The following is a 17,086-nucleotide window of genomic DNA, read 5'->3' on the forward strand; positions in this document are numbered from 1 at the left end:
GAGGAAATCGAGGAAGAAGCGATCCGGGGACGAAGCACTGAGAAAATCGGTCAACGCGAAATTGCAGGATGGCGATATCAGCGGTGCTGTAAAACTGTTGACTTCTGACGAGTCTGTTGCACCCATGTCGGATGAAGTATTGAAATCATTGAAGGACAAACATCCAGCAGCTCCTGCAGACCTGAATTTCCCCCCGCCGCCTCCCGCTGGCAACCCACAAGAATTCACATCGGAGGAAGTACATGCAGCCTTGAAATCTTTTCCCGCTGGCTCTGCTGCTGGACCAGACGGACTAAGAGCTCAACACTTGAAGGAGTTAGTAAAGGTGCCGGGAGAGTGTGGTGAACTGCTGCTAGCTGCCCTTACAAAACTGGTCAACCATATTATTTTTGACTCTGTCCCCGATGGTGCACGAACGGTGCTTTTTGGCGCAACGCTCATTCCTTTAAACAAGAAGTCGGGTGGAATACGGCCCATAGCAATCGGTTGCACCATACGACGCCTGTGCGGAAAGGTGATAAGTAAACGCGTTCAGTCTGAGTTGGGTGCATTTTTTCGCCCAGTTCAGTTAGGGTATGGAACTCGAGGTGGAGCGGAAGCTGCAGTGCATGCCACGCGGAAATTTATTAGAGCACACCCAGCCAGACCTAATGTGATTTTGAAACTGGACTTCCGTAACGCATTTAACACTATACGTCGGGATGTTGTTTTGAAGGAAGCAGCTGAAAGAATACCGCAATATTATCATTTTGTTTCTCAGTGTTATAAAGAGAGCTCGACGTTGTTTTGTGGGGACACAACGATATTATCCGCCAATGGCGTCCAACAGGGCGATCCCCTCGGTCCGTTGCTGTTCTGCCTGGGATCTAGCCAATTAACCAGAAGTCTCCGCGCTGATCTCAATGTTTGGTATTTGGACGACGGGACGGAAGGAGGTGACCCAGAAATTGTTTTGGAAGATTTGATCACTGTACAAAACGAAGCCTCCAAACTCGGCCTGGAACTTAATTTTGCCAAGTGCGAGCTGTTTGTGTATGGCGGTACCGAAGAAGAACGACTGAGGATCTATGATCGTTTTAATGCGGTTGCACCCGGAATTCAACTGGTAACCCCAGAGACACTCGAATTGCTTGGCGCTCCTCTCACTGACTGGTCTATTGAGCGTGCCCTGGACTGTAAAATCAGTCAAGTTAAGAAACTGACAGAATCTTTGGGTGTTTTGCCGGCACATCAGTCTCTATTCTTACTCAGAAACAGCATGTCCCTGCCACGTCTCATGTACATTCTCAGAGCGGCGCCCTGCTACAAATACCCAGAGAAGCTCAGAGAATTTGACGATTTGATAAAGTCTAAGGCCGAGGAAATCACAAACGTCAAGATGGACGATGTTACATACAGGCAAGCTTCTCTGCCGGTGAAATCAGGTGGGCTAGGTTTACCAAAAGCGGAAGAAACTGCAGCCCCAGCACATCTGTCTTCACTTTATGCGACTGACGAGCTGGTCAGTAGTATTGTGCCCGAGGACTGCCCTGATGACCGGATCGAAGTCGAGTTTCGCTGGGAAGAATTAACTGGAAAATCAGCCCCTGCTAAAGAAGACCGAAGCAATCAACGCCTGTGGTCGAACATGCTGACTATCAGGAAGCTGGAAGCCTTAAGGAGGATGCCGACGTTATCGCCTCTGCTCGCTTGTTGGCCGCCTCTACTAAGAATGCCAGTGCCTGGTTGTTTGCTTTGCCGGTTGCTAGCCTTGGCACACTGTTGGACGACGCTGCGGTACGAATCGCTGTTGCTTTACGATTGGGAGTCCAGATCTGTAAGCAACACAAATGCCGTTGCGGGAAATGGTTGATGCTCTAGGTTTGCATGGTTTGTCATGTTCGAAAAGTCAAGGAGATTCAGGCGACACGCAAGTTTGAATAGCCTTATTCAACGCAGCTTGGGATCAAGTGCCTTCTATTCTGGAGCCACCTGGATTGAGCAGGTTAGATGGGAAGCGGCCGGACGGTTTATCTCTTTTCCCTTGGAAGAACGGCCTCCCATTGATTTGGGATGTTACAGTGTGCGATACATTCGCTATATCGTACATTGCCGGCTCATCGGAGGAAGCGGGATCGGCAGCAGAAGACGCGGAAGAGCGAAAGAGGAACAACTACAGGGAACTGACTGATCGCTATTTTCTCCAACCAGTTTCCTTTGAGACTACGGGAACTTGTAGCGCCAGTACCCGTCAGTTCATCAGTGAAGTCGGCCGACGCAAAAAAGATCAAACAGGAGAAGCGCGCGCTACCGAGTTTTTGTGGCAGCGTATAAGCGTCGAAATTCAGCGCGGAAATGCCGCATCTGTTCTGGGTACTGTTGGTTGTTCAAAAGAACTGGAAGAGTTGTTCCATTTGTTTTAGCTATTCAATATTTGAGTTTTAAGTGTAAAACGGCATTTTGCTTGTACATGTTGAAATCAATAAAGTTATATCACTGTACTAATTAATACTGCACTAATGCACAATGACATGAACATTAACTGCACCTGCTGCGATGTCGATTTGTGTCGAATAAAATAATGTTCAAACAATCTCCGTGAAGAATCTAATAAGAAAATGATGCGTATCACAGATCCACTGTCTAAGGTGACAAATTACCCTGCACTCGTATTGAACGAGATATTGTTCTCACTTCTCAGTTGCACATTATCCCACTTATTACCGGAAGTCGTAAAAATATAATTTACAGCAGGTATAAATCGGTTACGTGTCGGCTACTGCAAAACCGGCACTGTAAGTGTCGTTCAGAACTACAATACAAGACAATGAAGGCAGTCTGCTGAACACTAGACTAGTATGTACCGTATCGATTATTCGCACAAATGCTTAATCCATCAATTGGAATTAATTCTATCCTATCAAAAGATTGACCGGAATAGTAAAAATGCGGAGAATCTCACGGTCAGTTATTCTGCTCTGTGTGTAATGTTGGTATGCGCATTACAGTGAGCATGTACTGTACGTCCGTATTGTTGATTTGAGAAGAAAACCGCTGCATCGGACTGGCACTTGGCAGGGTACTCTTCGAAGTGCCACTCGTAACAGGACAGCGCTTTATTCAGCTTGCTCTAGTGGCAGCTAGTGCTACACTGTATTTGGCATGCAGAACAGTTACTTAACTACTGGCGCAGGAAAAAGCTAACACGCAGGATGCAACCGTCAACGTGAGTTCATGTGCAGTGTGCATTATCCCAGAAAACGTCTACTGCGATTCGTCAGCACAACACACAGAGAAAGCAGTAGCGGGACGCAGAAAACAGCCAGGGACACTCGCGCGAGGAGCGTCGACAGGTAAAGGTTAAAAGGATAAAACTGACTGGACGAGAGACGCGGGGAGAACGCCGTCCAGTCCGGCGTCTATCTATCCATCCAGATCACATGTGGCGTGAGATTAATAGGGAGTGAGTGTGCGAACACTGATCTTACGCGCAATCGGATCGGACCGGGAGCCAGTCCAACGGAATGCCCACAGCGACACAACCAAAGGTCACCAACACCGTCATCGTCATCACAGGCAACGGACCAGCGGCATCACGTGCAGCGTCAACAGGAGAAGGAAAGGCTCTGCTCTTTGGTTGCAGGGAATACTCTGAACGAGCCAGTAAGAGAGTGCAGGCCGGGTTGATCGGAATGCGGATCAGAAGCCGGCGGGCGGGTCGCCGATGTCGACCATGATGTGCGTGAACATGGGCTTCTCCACGAAAGAGAAGAGGGAGTACTCCAGACTGTTCAGGCCGTCCACCTTGTAGCGGCGCAGCGCCGTGTACAGCAGCTTCTGCCGCTTCTCCACCGGCGTGCGCTTCACGTGCTTGATCATGGAGTAGCGCGCGATCTCCGGCGGCGGCCGGATCAGCTTCAGGCCCACGTGCCGGATGCGGTACGCTGCAACACACAACACATCAGCCACTGACCAGCTACTCGTTTCTCCCTCAACGCCGCTTACCCATGTCGTCGTCCTCCGCTCCCCATCTGCAATACAGCATAATAATTATAGCAGTTAGCACGAATAGAGAGCGGAGATGCGCAATAACGGTGTAACCATGTAACTGACCCCCAGTAGAGGTTGCTGTAGCCGTTGACCTTGAAGAAGTGCTCGGTGCGGAAGGCCAGCACGCCGCCCACCAGGTCCTGGTACGTCAACCTGTCACAAACGGGACATCACCGTGTTTGAGGGTTAAAGGGCGGCAAGAAGCGTTCAACGTACCGGTAGCCCAGCTCGTTCACTGTAAACATGTAAACAGATAACGACACCCGGTTAATCACTGCGACAGGGTAACAGAGTCAAGTCACAAGTGAGCAGCTTACCGGCGACGGACATGTGGCGCGGCTGCTCCGGGGCAGCCGTAGAAGTTGCGGTCGTTCTCGGGGATGAGATCCACGTCGTGGAAGATGAAGCAGTCGTAGTGGCTGCGCTTCAGCGCCTCCTTGAAGGCCGAGTTCATGATGCGCGCCTTGTTGAAGGTCTTCTCGCCCTTCTGCACAGTAACAACTGTCACGGACTGATCCAACAACGACCAAGAAGTTACGCCGCTGACCTGCTCGATGACGACGATGCGGTACTCCAGCTGCTGGCGCTGCAGCACCGGGTGCAGGTAGTGCAACAGGCTCTGCAAATGCGCCTCGCGGTCCCGGTAGGGAATGATGATGCAGATGCGGTAGCGGGCCACGCAGCCCGCCGGCCGGAAGGTGCCCCCGGGGGTCACCAGCGGGTTCTCGGCGATGAGGTGCTCCCAGGTGGGGATGCTGTCCAGCTCCAGCACCATCTGGCCCTCTGCAATAAGAACACCTTAAATCAAATCAATCAACACGGACATTAATCAGTCGCGGCGTACGCAGATCGGGCGGCACTTCCGGGCACAGCTGCGTCATCATCGTCGTCCCGTTGATAACAGCCGCGGGGGGCGTCGGCGCGCTGCCGTTGGCCGGAGAGGAGGTTGTCGACCGTCTCCTCCCCTTCCAGGAGGTCCAGCGCCCACTCGCCCGCGGTCGCATTGTCAGCCACCCCGAGGGGCTGCACCTGCTGCAGGATGTCGCGGATGCGGATCTGGTGGAACTCCTGGTACCACAGCCGCTTGCTGAGCTCCATGGAGGGCACGTTGCCGGGCAGGAGGGACTCCACCTTCAGGTGCTCGCTCTTGTGGTGGTCGTGGGCGTGCAGCGGGGGGCAGGACGCCCCCCGCGGCGCCTGACCCGGCGCCGGCGCCCGCCCCGGCGCGCCGCGTCATGTGGAAGCCGGCGCTCATGCCCATGCCCATGCCCGGCGCCACCGCCACGCCCGCGCCGCTGTGCTTCACCATGGCAATCTGTGCAAGTACAGGGAAACGATACAAGACAGATAGCTGGGTTATTCCACAATTATTCCGAAAGTCACCTGTGAATCGCTGTGATTAGCTATTACTGATACCGCTTTATTACTATTCATTTATTTTGAACTTTCTTTATTATTTAGATGTTTTATTTAATATTCTTAACAGCGCTTTAGTATTATTTATGAGGTATTAAATTTTCATATTCGTTTATAATTTATTTCAGTTATTGTTTTACTGTTTTAGCCATTTTTAAATTTCATCTTAATACGCGATTTTTACTGCCAGATTGTTATTATATTTTTATTGATATAATTATTTTTGTGTTCTGCTATTAACGATAAAGGAGAGCAGGTTACTTACCTCTGAGAGAGTGAGGACGACGAGGACTAGGATGAAGAGCATGAGCATGTAGAGGGGCGCGTCGCTGCGGCGCATCTTCTTGTTGCTGGTCTGCTGCGACAAAGAGGGCGCGAAGGCCTCGTTGTCCCCTTCGCGATCCCGTTCACGCTGAGTCTGGCGCAGAGTGGCTGCCCCGGTCCCGGTGCCTGTGGCGGTGCAGCACTCCTCGTCGCTGTCAGAACTCATAGCAGCCTGACACATCGGCCGACCCCCCGCGGGAGCAGGCCCTCCGCGCAAATAACGCTGTCACTTTGACGCGATCCAGCCCCACAATCAAACCATCAACTTCCACTGGGGGACTGTTTTCCAAACACCCCACTCAGTTTCAACGCAAAACACTCGCCAGGATCTTGGCTCTAAGTATAAGCTGATAAAAGGCCAACTGCGAATCTGCGATCGATACAATTACGATTCAGTAACTCCAATCCGCAGTCAGATCAATCCTCCGTAAAGACAGTCAGACACAGTCACACCACCTACGCAACTCTTTGAAGCAGTACGCCTACGCTCCACCAACAGATAATTTACTGGATACCACAGGCCGTAGCTATCACATTTCACAGACGACGACGAGATAACGAGTGAGGAGAACGATAAAAAACCAGCTGAAACGGCCAATTACGCAAGTCAGCAGTCCATGAATTTTGATGATTGATCAGTCGCGATGTTATCGCAGTGAAAATTCGACAGCCGAGTCGAGAAAGCTGACTGATGGCGAGCGTTACGTCATTAATTTTAGCTTCCGGTTGTTGCTCATGTAACCAGCAGCACGGGCGGCTGCACCTTACCACAAAACTGCTTGCTGCCCTTATGATACTGTACTTCCGGTTAAGTTATCGTTTATGTTGTTCTTACGATTACTTAATTGAGGCCATTATTATTTTTTTTGTGGGCATTATATTCTTAGAATATTAATTATGTTATTCTTCTTCTTTTGATGATAATACCATGAGCATGTGACGGATGACTGCTGCAAATTGCTAATAGGAAATTATTCAAATGAAGTAACAATATGCCAATTTGAAACCATTTACATCCTGTGTTTCAAATGTGCAGTGATCAACCGGAAGCGAAAAACCAGTTTATTTATGACATATTCCGTTCGTTGCAACACAAGTCATCATAAGAATATTCCGTCTGTCATCAATCATCCAATAATACAGGAGAGGACATGTAAAAATAAAATACAAAACTGCGACTGACGATATAAAAGGGCAAACACACAAAAATAATCGCTAATACTGCCCGAATAAGTTGGCCACCACGCTGCGCACGGATCGCAGTCACCGCCCACGGAGAAAAGCAAGAAGGGGGCGGGACACAGCCTCTGCATCTGACCAAAGGGGACAGCTTTATAGGGTTAAGGACTACTACAGGAAACGCAAAACCAGTACAATCCGCCACCAAACTATGCTATCTATACTATTCGATTTTTTCATTTATTTCGGTAAGCTAAATAAAGAGTAGATCCTGTCGAGTATCGAATTACAAAAGGAGCACCAGCACTGCACTAGACGCTGCGTTCAGTGCGAGACCACCGTGGCCTCCACCTCCGCGTCCGTCTCGGCCTTCCCGTTCTCCATCGTCGACACTTTGGCGAATTCCTGCACAACACCAATCCCTCGTTCAAACGATATTTTCTGCTAAGTAAACGCCGCTTTACCTGGCCTAGCTTCTTGGCCGTCGTCTGCAGTTCTTCGCTGGATGCCGGCTCCTCGTTCCTACATCAACATCAAGACACGCGCTCATATTCAGCAAATGCTACAGTATGCACCGCTAAACTAACCAAAATATTACAGAATAACAAAATATACATCAAAACAATGATCAGAAAAGCTATTAAAATTACAGGATAACGAAACATGCCATGCAAATGCTGGACTGCGCGAAAGAAAAGCCGCTTAATTAAGGCTTACGCCATGTGGTCGATAATGCTGTCGGAGCTGAGATCGGCTGTGTTGACGTCGTTATCGAACTGCACGTCCATGCTGTCGTTGAGCGTCAGCTGCTCCATCTTCTCCTTCTCCAACCCCTCCGCCTCCTTCTCCGGCTTCTCTTCCTCGCCGCGCACCACCACCGCGTCGCCGCCGCCGACCAGACTCAGATCCTGCCCGGTGACCGGCTGCAGGCGCATCTGCACTTCCTCCAGCACGCTGCTGACCAGCCGCTCGCCCGTCTCCTCCGTGACGATCTCCGTCGTCGTCGTCACCACCGTCACGTCGTAGCTCCCGTCGCCCGCCGCCAACTGCTGGTCAATCTCCGCCAACAGCGACGCCGGCTCCGTCGTCTCGGCGGGATGCGGACTGACCACCATCACGCTCTCCACGATGACCTCCGTCGCCGCCGGCACTTCCGCCGTCGGAGGCGGGGGCGTGTCGCGCAGCTGCACCGTCTCCACGCCCGGCTCCACCGCCACACCCACGCGCTCCTCCGCCGCCGCCTTCATGCTCTCGTCCACCTACGCACCACGTTGTAGTCAGTACAATGAGTGACGCAATCATCTCCACCGGTTTCTGACCTTTTCCGCCACTTCTTCAACCCTAATTACGGGCAGATCCACCACGCAGCCGCGGCCGCCACTGGTCGCTGTCTCCGCCTCCGCCGTCAGCGCGAACACCTGCAGCTGATTGCCGCCCGACTGGTACACGCCCTGTCCGCGGCCGTTCAGGCACGCCCTGCAATAACATCACATTCGTCAAACGGTCGACACATACAGCGAAACAGGTACTTCATCTACATCTCCATTTCAATTAAACCAATTACCCCAAATCCTCCTTCTTGCAGAGCGTGACGCGCAACTGCCGCTTCAACCCCGGCAGCGACATCACCTCCAGATCGCCCTTGCTGGTCACGCCAGCCACAAACCAGTCCAGCCGCTTCTCCAGCATCGGTTCCAGCGTGTCCTCTGCCAAGATACATGTTTGCACAGCGTTACGAGGGACATAAGCAGTCACGTTGGAATCAGGACTTACTTTCGTTGTGGCCCAGACCCGGCAACTGCACAACCTGTGCGCGAGTGAACTTGCCGTGCTGCAGTTTGTACTTGCAGATGGCTTTCAGCGTCGGCAATTGGAATAACTGCAAGCACAGTTCAATTGACCGACATAATCCGCACATTTACCATTAGAGCAAATTAATTAAATCTGTACTTAACTGTAATTATGTGATAACCAATTAAATGTAATGATGATATCGATTTCGTTCAATTATACAAAGTACTGCGTTAAAATTATAACGAAATAATTAAAAATTAATAACGAATTGCATAAATACCTAATTAATAGCAAAAACATAAATCTAGCGAATTAATTATAACTGCAAAGAATTAATTGTACAAACAGCGAATTTGCATTAAACCTTAGCGTTCATTATTAGCGACATTCAGCAACGCACCTTCATCTGCTCTTCGGACACCACCAAAAGCCGCCCGTAGGCCGTCTTGCTGAGCGGCGTGGGAGTGGGCGGCGGCGTCATGGGCGTCTCCGTGGACACGGGCGAGGCCACGTCCACTGGCAGCGGCTCCTCCGTGGCTCGCACGACGACCACGTCCCCCTTCTCTGCCGACGCGGGTTCCCCGGTGGTCTGGCTGAGCGCCGACAGCACCGGCATGGTCTTGGACTTGCTGGGCTTGTGGGCCGTCTTGTCCTTGTGGCTGCTGCACACCCACCCGGGCACCACGAACATGCTAATGACGGGGGCGCCGTGCCGCAGATGGATCTCCTTCAACAGCTTCACCGCGCTGAACGCCGGCTGTCCCGGTCCCTCCGCTCCCGTCGACGGCTCGCTGACACTTCGCGTCGCACCCAGATTCAGGCCGTAAATATACACGGCCCCGTTGTTCAGTCCCACGAACAGACAGTTCCCGCTGGGCGGCGACAGGCAGCCCTCGTCCAGCGCCGCTTCTTCCAGCAGCACACTGCGCACCGTCGTCCGCTCGTAGTCGTAGATCCGCTCGCGGCGCTCCTTCTCCTGCGCCTCCTTGGCCTTCTCCGCTTCCACCACGACGGCGGGCAGGGCCTCCGTCTCGTCCACCGCCTTCCCGGCCTCCACCGTGATGGTGGTCTCCGCCAAATGAGTCTCCTTGATCCCGTTGACCACCTCCACCGTCTCCGTCTTGACCACGTCCACGCCGTTGCTGGACACGTGGATCATGCTGTTGCGGGCGGCGGTCTCCTTGAGGATGTCTTCCGTGGGAATGATGGGCGTCGGCGGTTTGATTTCGCTGGGAGACGGTGCGTTGATGCGCTCCTCCTCCACCACGGGACTGGCCAGCAACTCAGGCGACGCCGCTACCGCTGCCTCCGCTTCCACCTGGCGGTACTTGCCCGTTTTCCCGTTCTCCACCAGCGGGGAGGTGGGTGTCCGCAGCGGGAGGTGGGGCCGCGGAATGCGGCGCAGCGAACGGCGCAGGGTGTCGCCGGCCAGCCGCGCCTTCTGCTGCAGACTCAGACTGCCCCCGTTGGCGGCTGAGTGGAGGAAGCCGCCCTCTTCGCCGCGGTCCAGTGTGCACTGCGAGAAGACGCTGACGTTGTTGGTGTAGTCGATCAGCGCGAAGCCGTAGCCCGTTCCCACAGCCAGTCTGTCATGGGAATACCAATGCATTTATGACATTCCACATAGAGATATGCTTAAGGATCATTTGAAAGTATTATCCAATTACTTTTAATCAAATTTTGAATAATTTATTTACTTCCTTTCAGCCTTCGAAGGCTCGTAATTACTGTGTGTGACCTGTCCACTACAGAATAATACAGCATTTTTAATAATTATCGAGTGGATAATAACAAAGAACTCACAGTTTCCACTGCGGGTGCAGATCGAGAGCGGTGATCTGTGACGGCGGATACAGCTGCACATTCAACTGGCCTTGGAATCCGGCGAAATCTTCCAGATTGCCGTTGCGGTGCGGCAGCGGCTGGCATCCGCGCCACACGTAATCGTACTCCTCGCCCACCAACTGCACGCCGATTGTCTGCAATCAGCCAACGAAATATTACAATTATTCAATTATGAAAACAATACAGAAGAATAGGATAGAATTTAGTCCAGAAGAGTAAATTAATAAATTGACACACTGTTCCTTTTATTAATAGGTCTTTGGATGAATTCGGTACAAACCTGGAAATCGACAACAGCATACGCCGCGTTGAATGTGTAGAGCATGACCCGACCGGCTTGTCCGGCGACGGCCAAACTGCGCGAGCACGGATCGAAGGCCAGGTGCTCGATGCGCAGACGCTGGTCGCACATGTCCGCCGCATTCACACCGTACTGCAAAACACTCAATTCTATTTATTAAAACTAATTTTAATGCTATTAACACGTGCGCAAACGCGTACTTTGCGGAACGGCGGCCAGACGTCGAAATTATCATCGGTATAGTCCACGTTCTCCTGGTCGAAGTAGTAATAGCGGCTGGGAGGCGACACCCGGTGCAGGAAGCGCACCCGTCCCTCGGACACCTCCCAGAAGCGCACGGAACCGTCACCATGCCTGTCAATACGCACATGTCGATTTCCTATAAAATACTGCGTCTTACAATGTTAGTGTCAACTTACGCGGTCAACAGGAGATCGCCCGAAGAGTCCGTGTCCGCGTTGCGACGCCCACCGCGAATCGGCCACTCCTGCGCAAAGAAAAGCGTCAGCAACATGGAATAAACGAGGCGAGTAAAGAAGCTAGCACCTACCCGCTGCGAGACTTTGTGGGAGAAGCCGCCGAAGGGACGCAGCTCGGAGGGCTTGGACGAGATGTCGGCCAGGTCCTTCAAGAGCGCGCCCGGCACCTGGCTGTAGTAGCGGAAGGCGGTGAGGGGCGCGTGCAGACTGAAGAGGTACGGCACGCTCATCTCGGGGAACTTGTCGGCGGTCAGGTCGACGGCCACCAGCTGGTTGGTCAGCAGCACCAACAGCGTGTGCGGCACGGACGTCGCGTCTGCAGCAGAAACGTTAAGGAATAAAATCACAAGAATCTGCTGGTGGAATTTACCGCCGGGTTGGTGTAAGAGAATGTAATCCACCACGGGCGCCGGGAACTCCAGCACGTCCTGTTTGTCGTTGCGCGAGATGGTCAGACTGCTGTGCTGGGTGAAGCGCGGCGGCAGTCCTCCCTCGAAGATGACCCACGAGGTCGGCTCACTGTATTACCAAACACATTCGCTTATCTAAGGAAGCAGGAAGAAAAAGCAGTCAACTTACTCGGGTGCGCCGTGCGAATGGACAATAATCTTCTTCAGCGGCAAGCAAGGAAATGGCCCTACGAGCAGCACACTGGATGGCGCAGTTCGATCAATTGTTCACCTAACCCCAACTCACCGTATGGGATAACTGGTTTGCCGCGGACCGAGTTATCCGCGGTGTCCCAACTCAGATAACTGCCGTCGCCAAACGCCGCGTACAGCGCTGCGCCGTTCGACATCCATGTCAAGCCCGTCACGTCCTGAAAATTCAATGCGAGATAACGTCACTGCGCAAGAAAACTATTGAATTCATAAAAAAACTGCTAAAAATAACGATATACCAGTAATTACTAACTGATATGAGTATTTATAATAGAAAATTAGTGAGGGAATAAAATTTAAAAAGTTCATTTTTCTTCAGTCCTATGCAGCATACTGTTAGCCGGCTGACCTGGTCATGATGGAAGGAATTCAGGAGCACTCTGGCGGCCATGTCGCAGACGAGGACGCGTCCCCCGGCCATCCCCACGGCCAACACGTTGGACTGCAACGGATGCCCGGCCAGAGCAATCACGGCCGCAGCCTTCACTTCCTCCGTCTTCTTCTCCACTTTCTCGACCGCAGCCCCGCCTTCGCTGCTGACAAGCGTTTCTTTCCTACAAACAGCACACATTGTCGGCATCTTGCTTAAAGAATAAAAGGCCAATTTCGTACTGGGTCACGGCGGCATAGTCCAGTCGCTCGCTGTCGTCTTGCACTTCCAACGACGGAATCAGCACGGACAGCAACGCGCCCTTCTCCGTCCCGATGTACGCGGTATCGGCAACCAGCGTAGCGCAGGAAATATGCTCCAGTCTAAGAGGAAAAAGATTATACAAAAGCGACATTTGGTTTAACAACAGATGGCTCTATACCTGGAGGAATGGGTCTCTTTAACGAGGTGCAGTTCCGAGATCTCGTTGACGGTGCGCAGTTCCAACAGCTCCAACAAGCCATTTTCGTAGACGACCAACAAACGTCCCTGCATCAAGCACACAGCGTCGTCAAAATTACAGCACTTTAATAGTACTTGAGAACCGAAGATTTGCTTACCGCGGTGCGTAGAAAAAAGAGGAATTTAATGGGAGTATCTTTTTCCTGATGGTAATCGATCTCCACACCCGGTGCCCCCAAACTACAAGTGAATTTTTACAAAACTAAATTATGTTTCATCAAAGCATAGTAGTTTAAAGTGCGAGGAAAATAGGCGTCTATGGATTATCTTTATTCACCACTGCTTTTATTACTCCGAAGTGCGGCAGTTGTCGCCGCTTTGCTGACGAGATGCTTTCTCTGAACTCACAGGATAAGGTCGAGCAGGAAGATGCACCATTAGCGCAATGATGGTTAATTTGCCCGAAGAGAGACAGCGCCTTGACGCCGGCCTGCGTTGCCGCTAGAGGAGAACTGGATAGAAAACGGCAAATAAACGAACTGGACCCTGCAGGCCTTTTGATGATGCTCTGGCTGGCAGGATTACACGCAATCCAGCACGCACACATGTGCAACAAGTAAACAAAGACAGCCAACTAGCTCGCAGTGTCGACTATCCTGTCGAGTCGCGACAGTCGCCGCTGACACAGGGGTCATTGTGCAACAAGCCACGACAAGATGAGAAGCAACTTGTAGCCAGTAGTATCTGCATACTATCGCTGAATGCAGCAGTGGAGTGCGATTTCCGGCATCGGCAGCCGGCACGCAGCGATAAGCGGCCTGGCCTTACTTACTTACGCATGCCTCAGCCGCGACACAGAGCCCCCATTGACAAGACTCGCAATCGCATCGATCTCACGGAAGGCTGCCCGCCAACAATGCAACTCGATACAGCCGCGGCACAACCACAAAAACCACCTGGCAAACAACAATCCGGCCGTCAACAATCCCTCTCTATAACTACACAACAAGCAGGCAGCCCCGGTCAACGAGGAGCGCCGTTCTCCACTCGCGACGACAACCACCAGCTGGGCCCTTGTGCTCAGCAAACACGCCAGCGTCTTTAGACTCTTAGCGGGGACGGCAGAAAGAGAAAGAAAACCTGTTTCACCGGCCCACTCCAAGCAAAACACGCGCCTTTGTGCCGGCTTTCACTCCCAAGCTTAACTTGTGTACGTTACACACAAACCAAACCATTCACCAGCGCCGCTATTCATCGTGCTTCGTATGACAAGCCGCAACAAGTAACAACAAGGCAAGGCGCACACTCACATCTTGACCAGTCCGAAGGCCGTCCCAATGGCCAGCAAGTCCAGCGGCGCGTCGTAGGCCAGCGCCGTCGGGTGTTCGGGGACGCCGCACTGGATGTCCTGCAAGGATACAATCATGTCGTTAGTCATGCCGTTTCTATGCGTCAACCATTAAGCATGCCACACGGTACACAACACCAGTGCAATACTTCTGTCAGCCAGCCACTCCAGTCCTGTTATCACTTTCTCCTTCAAGAATGTCACCAGATTACTACCGCTAAACCGCACCAAACCCTCAAAAGCATCTTGTTATCATTTGGCCTTACTTTTAACCTTTTTCCTCCAACGAGTTCTGAGTGAAACCGATACATATTCGCAACAGCGTAACGAATGGGAAAGAAAGCACTGAGAAAGCGCAAATCAATGGTAATCAGTAATTACTGCACCGTGCACTCGTTTACGTAATCAACAATTATGTCTAATGATATCAGTAGTAATCGGAAGTCACAACCGGTGAAATATGAGCCATGCTGACGTGAAGGAAGACATATTTTTACATCAATACACGAATTACTGCTCGTAAATTTATGCATAAAATTTAGCTTTTTTCGGCAGTCTGTACCGACTGTAAGTTATTTGTGCAATATATCGATGTTAGTAAAAATAATTATCACATGTATAACCCATATTCTTTCCATCTGAACCGAAACAACATCCTTCCCGACCGTTTTGTTACATAAAGAGATAAAACGTTTTCTTTTAATATGCAGCGCGGACGCCTCCTTAAATACTAGGAGATGAAAGGCGCGAAACGGGCTGACTAACACGAGGAGGATGATTACGCAACGATCAGCAGCGATGAGCGCGCCGCATGGTGACGGGAAGAGAACAAAGACAGCTGGCTGTGTGTGAGTGAATGAGTATGCAAATTACTCACTGGCAAGCGCGGAAATGAACAAGTGCGCTGCCGCCGCCATGGGCCCATGATCACGGCGGGAGCAGCGGGACGCTGTGACTAGTACGTACCTTCTGCAGTTGCAGCAGCGAGGCCGGCTGTCCGTGCGGCAGGGACACGCGCGACTTGAAGAAATTCCACAGACGACTTCCGCTGCTGGCCATCTTCCACCTGCAACCACGCGGCCACAATTACTAACACGTCTAATACTACGATGCTTCTACTGCGATAATTCGCCCTTTACACACGCGTTTGCGCCACAATGCCCTGACGAAGCGATCCACTCAACGGGCACGCGTTGTGTCTGCTTACGTCAGCGCAAACTTATTCAACTACCCACTCACTACACGGTGCAGGGCTACAGGCCGCAGCGGCCAGTCAGCCTGCATTAAATGATCATGAACCGAACCCTGGAAGAAATCGCACACTGTTTGCACATCTATCTATCCGTCTAACGCGCCAGCTGCGATGGCCCAGGCCAAATAACTGCAACCGGAAGGAGGCCACTTGAGCAGCCATTGTCAGCAGCTTGCACCTTCCGTCCTGTCCTTATCGCACAACTTCGAAACGTCAGCACTTTGCAACAGCAGCTACCAGTGCCGACACAGCTGGACACAATTTCCTGCCTCACTACTACGACTGCTACTGCTGGTACTTCCATTCACAAAACAGCTTCCCATTCCCCGTAACAGCGCATCTATGGGCTATGGCTGTGTGCACTGAATCTGCAGTGCCGCATTTTCTCCAAAAAACACCTTTCCAAATACAGGCACTAATCTAGTTGTCATTTTAATTGACGAAAATTACAGTAATCGTTGTACTGAATCATTTAAAATAGCCGTATACCAGCGCAGGCTTTTCTGCTATGTATGCAAGCAATTTCTTGCGAAACACTACAGTAGAAATTTAATCAGATTCGAAATTTCAACGCCCTCCACAAAATACAGTACACCCGATTGCGATTAGTTTGCGCTATTCTGTTTTCTCACCTGTATCTCAGTATCTGTGTGATTCGTCAAAATTGCGGGACTCGACAGCTATAAATAAACCGGAGCGTCTGACACAACCAGGCTTCTATACTCGGCGAAATCGTTCCGGAAAAAATCACAAATTTCTAGAATTATCAATTGTAATTATTGAAAGTATCTTGAAACGGTTACGCTGCTAATCGTGCGAAACACAATGTTCGGTCACGGAAACTCCACGCAATAAATTTGAAAATGATTGTTCGTAAAAAAAACTGGATTCAGTATTTACACATTATAATTTATGAAAGATCTTTCTGGTAGTTCGAAAAGAAGGTAAGAAAACAGTTGGCGCCTGACAGTTAACAACGCACCTGATCTCGGTTTCTGCAGCGAAAATATGGCGCCTGCACAGAACAGTGCGCACCTGTTCGTCTAATTAACAACAACCTGCACGGTACAGGGAAACAGGCCCCGCACGCCAATTATCGCTCAGAAGGAGCTCAAGCGTGAAACAATAAAGAAAATCGGCATCCCAACCAACTCATTTAACGTGTCCTTACGCTCACCGCAATTCCTTTTCCGCCCGGGAGACGTATTAAATTATTCAGCAGAGACAGGAGGAGAAAACACTTGGCTGGCGGGAATTAGCCGCGGTTCGATGGTGTGCTGCGCGATGGCTGTGCTCAGCGCTGAGCAACGCAACGGAGCAGAACGGATTACACGCACAGCTTATAATTACTGACGAATAAATGTCAATTTCCAGTCCAGGTCGGCGTTCCTCGGCGCAATTTATAGTGGCAGCCAAGCCAGCACCGAGCGGATGAACACTAAAATCGTGCCAGGACAACGTGGAGAATTGGAAGACCAGGATGCGGATAAACAGGTCTATCGCTGTCGATCAATTTCATCCGAATTTTATTTTGACAGTGCACCGCTAATGAATGAGATAAACAAGCTGCTGCCTCTCGGCTCTCGGTCAGGCTCAATGCAAAATGCACGCTCATGCCCGCTCCA

The 17,086-nt window shown here is 51.2% G+C and overlaps 1 protein-coding gene and 1 pseudogene across 1 annotated transcript; both read right to left on the reverse strand.

Annotated features, from left to right (window-relative positions):
* Positions 1-3,542: 3,542 nt before the first annotated feature.
* On the reverse strand, positions 3,543-6,420 carry LOC129598348 (beta-1,4-galactosyltransferase 4-like; annotated as a pseudogene).
* Positions 6,421-6,815: 395 nt separating this feature from the next.
* Positions 6,816-17,071, reverse strand: LOC129598340 (LLGL scribble cell polarity complex component 2-like). The gene is made up of 22 exons (XM_055496195.1): positions 16,639-17,071; positions 15,176-15,275; positions 14,172-14,269; positions 13,020-13,101; positions 12,842-12,948; positions 12,642-12,782; positions 12,379-12,583; positions 12,064-12,187; positions 11,947-12,004; positions 11,738-11,886; positions 11,439-11,683; positions 11,308-11,375; positions 11,089-11,242; positions 10,868-11,020; positions 10,546-10,721; positions 9,143-10,328; positions 8,722-8,827; positions 8,513-8,654; positions 8,268-8,424; positions 7,666-8,207; positions 7,413-7,470; positions 6,816-7,353 (listed from the first exon to the last, which is right to left on the reverse strand). The coding sequence occupies exons 2-22, from the start codon at positions 15,266-15,268 to the stop codon at positions 7,273-7,275; spliced, it is 4,125 nt and encodes a 1,374-aa protein (XP_055352170.1). The 5' UTR covers positions 15,269-15,275; positions 16,639-17,071; the 3' UTR covers positions 6,816-7,272.
* Between the last annotated feature and the right edge of the window lie 15 nt (positions 17,072-17,086).

This window comes from Paramacrobiotus metropolitanus, unplaced genomic scaffold (genome assembly GCF_019649055.1).
Source record: "Paramacrobiotus metropolitanus isolate TYO unplaced genomic scaffold, Prichtersi_v1.0 Parri_scaffold0000120, whole genome shotgun sequence".
Taxonomy (NCBI): domain Eukaryota; kingdom Metazoa; phylum Tardigrada; class Eutardigrada; order Parachela; family Macrobiotidae; genus Paramacrobiotus; species Paramacrobiotus metropolitanus.